The sequence below is a fragment of the Crocodylus porosus genome, unplaced genomic scaffold (assembly GCF_001723895.1).
Source record: "Crocodylus porosus isolate Cpor-Errol unplaced genomic scaffold, CroPor_comp1, whole genome shotgun sequence".
Classification (NCBI taxonomy): domain Eukaryota; kingdom Metazoa; phylum Chordata; order Crocodylia; family Crocodylidae; genus Crocodylus; species Crocodylus porosus.
Genome location: NW_017728950.1, coordinates 588,071 through 596,098, shown reverse-complemented (window position 1 = coordinate 596,098; position 8,028 = coordinate 588,071). Strand labels below are relative to the sequence as shown.

Genomic DNA, 8,028 nt, shown 5'->3' with positions numbered 1-8,028 from the left:
ATGTTAGCCTGGGCCAGTCCCTCAAGGATGGCCTCCTTAATAAACTTTTCTCAGATCTTCCCCAGGATAGAAGTCAGGCTAATGGGCTAAATCTGTTCCTTATGACAAACTAAAACACTTTAATTAAGGTGGATGGAAAGTACATACACTTTTCACTCATAGGCATGTTTTATTTATTTTCTTACTTAAAAGGAAAGCAGTACTAGGCTATTTATGAGAAGCTTATGTGTTAACTGATAAATAGATAACATTTCATTCATGACACAGGTGAAATCTACTACCATGGTAATATCTGTTTCCCTACAGTTGCAAATGAGAAGAACTTTGTTCTTACCTTATCTTTAACATCCAAAGGACATTTTTTCTCATGGAGAAATTTCAGAGTTTCTACATGACCATGTCGAGAAGCCCAATATATAGCATTAGATCCAGCCTGTCCAAAATATTTTATTATAAAAGTAAAATAAGCATACTGCCATACTTGAGGATTTTTACTACATATATGAATATGTACACAAAGAAAAGCAATAATGACTTAGTCAATAGGAAAGGCAAAAATCAAGTGTTAGTAATTTAAGTAGGTAACAGTTCCGGCAATACAAGTTATTTGAGTGAAAGTCATCACAGTGCTTTAACAAATCCCCAGTTGAGCCTTTGGGTTTCAACTGGTGACAGCTCAAACAAAATGTAATTTATCTTTCTGTAGCAATCTATTCAATGAAGTTAGGCACTGTGTTCTTTGGATAGTTTTGAAATCCTAACCTAGAAAAGGCAACATCTAAAAGAAGAAACAGCCTCTTAAAGATTAAGAGCTTTGAAATAATATAATAATAGAGTATAGTAATATGGCAAGTTAAAGCCTCAGCATAAGAGAATTACCATTACTACCAAGGGAAAGTCATTAAATAAGAGGTAGAAAAATGTATTTTTCCCTTTATCTGCTCAGAACTGTGAACTTTCACAATGACTGACCTGTGCATCCTGTTAAAATGTAATGAGACTATAGAATACTAAAATAATTAGACACAACAAAAAATCCCAACCTTATCCTGGACATCAATACGGGATCCACGCTTTATGAGTAACTGAAGCATCTGAATGTTTCCACAGCCAGCAGCAATTAGCAATGGAGGTGTCCCATGCTGGAAATAAAATATTGAAGACAAAAATATCTCTTATTTTTTATAGATTTAATAGTGAGAAACTGACAGAGCAGTTTTGACTTATGAGTTTCAAACGAGTACTTGACACACACAGCAAAATGAACACTATTTCAGTCCAAAGAACCTTGTTGCACATCAATCCTCCCTTGTACCGAGTGTTCCATTTAGATAAATCAGGCAATAGCTTGCAGAAATGGACCACACTTTTCCAATCAGGAATTCTAAAATTAGGTTCTAGATCCATATTTATGGATGTAAAAATAAGTGTAGCCTTATTTTTCAAATGCATTTGGGTCCTGCCAGGGGTGTTTTTTAGGTACTGACCTAAGCAACTTAAACTGCTGCTGTCTCCGTAGCTATCCTGTTTGAAGATTTGCATAACTCAATCATTCACAAACACCACACTCTGATAGCTAGAAATATTCAAGATACTTTGGTGAAGAAACAATAAATACCCAGTTTGCAAGTTGATCTTGAAATGATTTACAAAGATGATAAATATCACTCCATTTTACTGAGGGGAAAATGGAGGCCTGGAGTAGGAAACTGGGTGTCCAAGGTCACCCCAGAAAAGTCTGCCATGTCTTCCTCGTGCTGTCTAGACCATTTTGCCTCCTCTATTTAAAAAAAACAACTAAACAACTATCTCTGAACACATTTTGCTGTTCATTTAATATTATGTGAGCCATGCTTTTTGCTCTATTCTGTAGCTATGAGATATTCACTTTTTTAATAGCCTTACAAAGCAAAATTCTGCAAGTCAATTATCCCTACGGGCCCAATTTGTAAAAGGCTGTTCAAAGGAAAAGTGATGCTCAGAGGATGATTCAAAGGGAATATTCTATATTCAGGTATCTTCACCTGCTCTAATAACTCATGGCAAAAATAAGTGCTGATTCCTAGAACAACAACACATAGCCAGGATAGCAACTGTAAACATATTGGATTGTTATTTCATTAGATGCTTGTTAACATTTTCTGCATTGTATATTTTTCTTCTAATTTAAATTACATCACGTTTAATCTTGTCCCTTACCAGTTTGCTATGCTTTAGCATTTAGATTTCACCTTGGCCATTTGACTCCTGTTTTTTAACCCAGTGTGATCCTAACTAAAAAAAACCCCTTTTCTTCCAAACACTTTTTCTTCACTTCAACATATACAAATCATAATGAGAGATGGCCTACCATACCCTCCAAAGGAATGTTAACTGTCCCCTTTCTCTACCTGTAGAACGTGTTCTGGCCAAGATCTAAGTGTATAAGGTAAAAATGAGCCTATGCACTACCTGAGCCTATGCTTTGCCAATGAGGCACGAGTGTTAATTGCAGACACTGCTGAATAAATTTTCAGTTTTGAAAAAGCCAACTAAATTAGTGCTCCTCTTCCTGAACCAATTTTGCCTCCAAAGTTTCCATCATAATTTAATGCACTCACAAAAATATTACTTGTAAATGGTACGGATTTTTTCATTTATGTTCTGAGCCTTTGAAACAATAATACTCAATTGCACTTCCAAGGCCAAAAATACTTTAGGCTCCATAAGCAGTTTGAGAAAAAAAATCAAAATAAAAAAACCCAACAATGAACATAGTATTCTTTAAAAAGATTCAAAGTAGCTTGCAAGACATTTGAGCACTTTTCAAATGTTAACATTTTATGTTATGGCCACCTCCTTCTACATAAGAAGCAGAAAGCTGAATCTCCCTATCCTTCAGCATAGACCTACTCCTTACCTTGTTGGGCTGATTGACATCATAATTGGCCAGAGATCCCAGAAGATGCTGCAGCCCAGGAACATTATCATCATTGATGGCATGTATAATGGCTTTCATTACAAATGAATCCTCCTCATCCTGATAATTAGCATGGAAAGAAAAAAAAAAGCATAAAATATATAAAGAAAAGAAATCACTCCACCTTCCAAGTACCTGTCAGAATAAAAAGTGGAGAGGAAGGGAAAAGAGTAAAATTTCTAAACTTTATAAACCCATTGAGCTAAAAGCCTGGAACTTGGGACAACTGCTAAAAATGCAGGTGCACCGAATGGAAAATGATCCTCCCCCACCCCTTTGTTTTTTTAAAGTATGTATTTTTTCCGTCTCTGAACACATCCACTGCATGACAGGGGGCTGGGGTGTTGTGGGTGCTAAGTCTCATGGTTGACAGCCCAGAGGTTGCAAGTCTGAGACTGAAGCAGAAGCGCCCATAGTATGGACTGCCAGATTCCAGCAAATCTGTGAATTTTGCTAAATACCATGTCACAAGGACATGAAAAAGGATGGAGATCCCAGAGGTCTTCCCATTCTACCATATGTTTCCTTACTCAGTTTTCAAACTACTAGCTGGGAGTTGCATGAAATAAAATGGTTTGTGACAGGAACTTGAAAGAGAGGAACTAATCATCAGTTAAAGACTGAAGGTAAAAAATACTGTGCTTCTGAGGGATGCTCTGTGTTCCTCATCAACAGATCACCATTGGAAAACCACAAAAATTGGGCAACCTGAGTGCATTACCTGCCCAAAACCTGCCCAAGGCTACAATTCTTTTCTTAGCTACAGTACTGGTGCAACAGAGCCGAAAACACCGATTCAGTGTTAAAAAGTGCTGTGATACAACAAAGGGTTGAGAAAACAAAGAACGTGGAAGTAGAAAAATAAGAAAAAAGGAAAAGTGGAACAAGAACATGGATTGTACAGGAGGGGCACAGGAAGGATGAAATGGATTTAAAAGGAAGCGCTGCAGAATTTTTAATGCTGGATCCCATTAGTACCTCACAAAAAGAAGTTTACTCAGTTCAAGTTGTATTAAACAATGCAGGCTTTTGCTGATGACAGGGTATTTCCTAACACGTGAAGAGCAAGTGAAAATGAGAAAGCTTCTGCAGTTACAAAGTTATGTAGTTCCAAATGGCTAAACTCAGAAGACAATACTTCTACTTAAGCTGAAAGGGGGTTTGTTTGGCAGCATCTAATGTACCTTCTAGATCCAATCCTGCAAGGTCAGTGAGAGTTAAGAGTGCTCAACTTTTCTTACAGGGTACATGATTGGTGCTTATGTCTTTAGAAGTGTCCTTGCCACATTCAAAGACTATACACAGAGATTTTTCTGTACCTTCATTAAGAGTGCTGTCGTGTCTGCAGCTTGTTTATCTCAATGCTGCCAACTAAAAATGTGTGTACAAATAGAAGTTAGCATTTTCTGACTTATTCTGCTGTTCTGACTGATAAAGGTTAAAGGCAGTGATCTGGGTTGAGTGAGAGAGGGGGCAGGAGGACAAAAGCAGTTGCTATGGTGATGAATCAGGATTTTTTAAATACACTGCATTAGGGTGTCATAAGTGTTAATTTTTACTGTCTTGGAATAGCATCTATCACCCTGAAAATCCTCAGCCCTCCTGTGCCCAACCAAAACGCAACTACTTTTAAATGTGGGGTACAGGAGTTAACCATGCACAGCACAGGACATGAGAGAAGACAGAAGATTCTTGGAAAGGAGTCTGGGGCAAGTCTCTTTATACAGTAAATGCTATGGTAGTCTCTACAGATTTCTAATGCAGAAGCTGCTGGGTGCAGGGACCTTAACACTCCTCTCCTGCAGCTGCTACTGCTCAGCACCCCTCACTGGAAAACCATTCATTTCTGTTGCCAGCAGTGATTGGCAACAGTAAATCTGGTGGGGAGAAAGAGCACAGCTGCAATAAGGGGGTTGCATTAACCCTCTGGCTACTGGCCTCGTAGGTATCTCTTCTTACCCACTGCAGCAGCAGCATTTTCCCTCCACTCTGAGGAAGTGGAAGCGTAAATCTTACAAGGCAACTGGGGCTACTGAGATGTGACCCTCCCACTAGCTTCAGGGGACTCTGCTGTGGATCAGACCAGACCTTAGCAGGCTGGATTTAATCTCTGTGGGCTGGATCTAGTTCGCAGGTCAGAGTTTGCCAACCCCATGGATTAGGCGATTTAAAGATCTCTCCTGGACTTAGAACTTACAGAACTTCACTGATTTTAATGGAGTTGTACATGCCACAAGAGGATCTTGGAGAATGACTTTTGAATGCAATGCAAAGTGCCTCTGACATTTTAGGAAGTGGCAGGGTTGGCGACAGTTTCCTTTTGTAAACCACTGGGAGACTGAACCTGACCCAAAATAACAAGATGTGCAACTACCATGATGGCCTTTGTAGTCTAGCATCCTCTCTTTGACAGTAGCCAAGACTAAGATGGCACAAGAAATTACTCACTTCTAGTGCAACTTCAATGAATTATCCTTCACTTTGCAGTGCCTGGCACAGTGGTTGGCAACCAGGGTGCCACAGCACCTTGGGATACCTTGAGATATTTCAAGAGTGCCACAGGGCACAATGTTAGCACTGTTAAAAGTGCAAATGTGATTTGCAAGATAAACAAGATTTAAAGTAGGAACCCTCAGCGTTAAAAACATTCTGACCTGTTGGGGCCTTTCTGCATTTTGCAACAGAAAGACTATTCTATTATTTTTCTGTAGTAAAAAAAACACAATTGAAAACAACAAGCTAATATTTTCTGAGGGGTGCTTCAAGACTAACGAGGTTGAGAACCACTGGCTGATAATGGAGCTAACTGCCATGGGGGCTTCTTGACAGTAGCATAGTACGACCACTACTCCAACAACACATGCATAAATAAGATTCCAACTGGCAGCTGGCCTAACCCGCAAACATCAGGCAAAGCGCCTCATATGTTTTCCAACTAGATGCAACATAATGTAAGGGCTATTCTACAACTATTTTAGCATGAGACAGTTTCTATACAGATTTTTGAGGTTTCCTCCTCGCCACAGAGACCCAAGGATCTCCTCTGCCATGTGCTTTTTAGTAAGTTCAGTGTGCCATGGAGACCTGCGAGTCTTTACTGGGTAAGCCCAAAGACAGCTGAGTGAATAATGGATTTGGCAGTTTGTTGGCAGTTTAAAAAAACCCAAAACTAACAATAGAATAAAAATAAATCAAAAAGTTTTTGGGTGAAATGAAATGCATGCCCCCTCCCAATGTTTAAGTACAGTTTGAAATATTTTAGGGTTTTTTAAATTTCAAAATTCTGCTTTATTCCAAATACTGCCAAAAGAAACTCAGACTTCCGGATTATTGCAGGGGCAGGGAAGAACAAACCCATTTATTGAAAAATCAAGTAAAGTATTTCAGTCAATCCAAACCTGCATTTTTTTAGTGAAAGTGTCATAAAACCTTGTCAGCTCTAAGCCCCTTAGTGAGCTACACATCTAAATTCTCAGCTCATTTTTCCCTGTTTATCTGAATGCTGCCTCAAAGCCAGAGCTTCCCTAGTTAACTAACTCTAGTCATTACCATTCCCTTCCTTGTTTTTCTGTGACATTTACCATCTAGAAAAGCACCTTAACATTTTCTTTTATTTCTAAGGACTCCTTTAAATTTAAGTTTTTAAAAAATGAACACCATAAGCAGTTAAGATTTATTCAACTTGTTCAAAGTTTATTTCAAATACAATAGTGCTAACAATTTAAATGAAACTAGGAAGGTACAATAATTTAATATCAACCACTGGTATCTGGGCTCAATGTAGGAATTGGTGAATAAAATTCTATTGCCTGTATTATACAGGAGCTCAGGCTAAACGATTAATGGACCCTTTTGGCCTTAATCTACAAATCTTTTTCTTGTCACATATTAAAAGTACCTGCTATATACATTTTACAATATTTCAGTGTTCATGTGTGCTTCACTTCAGAAGATCTTAAATCTAGAGCATTTAACACATACTAACAATAAAATAAGCTTACCAGAGTATCATCGCTCCTAGCAACACTCATATTACTTCTGGACAAGAAGGATCTTGATAATCTTTGGCACAGGGATATTAACCGTACGGATTGCTTTTTAAAAATAAGAAGAGAAAGGCTATATGTGAGGGGAAAAAGAAAATCAAACAAAAATACCTGTGACAGGAATTACTGCATGTTTTAAAAAGAACACCTGGGTTACTAACAAAAAAATAAATTTTTAATTGTTTTCATTATTATTCTGTTTCTTCCTTGAATGTTACCTTTTTCTCTAGTTTCAGTGTAAATTCAGTATATGTGGTGAAAAGGCAAAGTTATCTTCCTTGACTGTACCTACATATCCCCATACTCTGTGTCCAGAAATTAGGCACATGCTTAAATCTGTTTGGAGAAATGTTCAAAATGCTGCATTTCCCTCAATTTGTCTTGTTTGATATTTTCTTTATTTATTTTTAAATAATTATCAGCATGCATCTCTAGTTACACCATTTTTGCTGTTATGCCATTTTGTAAATAACTAAATTTGTTAACAGCTTCTAATATGTAAACACACTTTTATTTTTAGTCTTCATAACTGAAGTTACCCATTAAAACAGTATGTCCATGCACAAGTGCGTATTCTTTATTGAGAAATTGTGCTGAATTGGTATAAAGAGATTTTTATCTCCTCTTCCCCCGTTCTGCAAGCATTTTGATAATACAAATATATTTTCTATATACTAATACATAGCATATTTTAAAGATCACCTGAACAATAAGCAAACAAAACAATTTTTTCTAATATTTTTCCTTAAAAGACCATGCCATTACTTATCACTATCATGAACACCTACTGAATAACTTACTTTCCATTTTCTTCGTGCTGCAAACTTCTTGAATTTCTCCATGTTTACTGCAGATGCTTTTCTACTAAGTGCTTGTTGGGTATCTTTAGGCTGAAAGGAAAAGAATCACAAAAGGATACTTTGAATTATTCCACAGGTTTCACAAAAACTGTACTGCAAACAAGATACAGCATTTCGTGGGCTCCCTTATTAAGATCCTAATGGGATCTTAATTATGGACAAT

The 8,028-nt window shown here is 37.5% G+C and overlaps 1 protein-coding gene across 1 annotated transcript in view; it reads right to left on the bottom strand.

Moving 5' to 3' along the window:
* The window catches only part of DAPK1 (death associated protein kinase 1), a 129,110-nt gene that overhangs the window by 41,040 nt on the left and 80,042 nt on the right, over positions 1-8,028 (bottom strand). The window contains exons 9-13 of the mRNA XM_019555172.1: positions 7,806-7,895; positions 6,961-7,053; positions 2,900-3,019; positions 1,044-1,142; positions 335-433 (exon numbers count right to left, since the gene is read on the bottom strand). Coding sequence (XP_019410717.1) covers positions 335-433; positions 1,044-1,142; positions 2,900-3,019; positions 6,961-7,053; positions 7,806-7,895 — 501 coding nt within the window. The remainder of the gene's footprint in view (positions 1-334; positions 434-1,043; positions 1,143-2,899; positions 3,020-6,960; positions 7,054-7,805; positions 7,896-8,028) is intronic.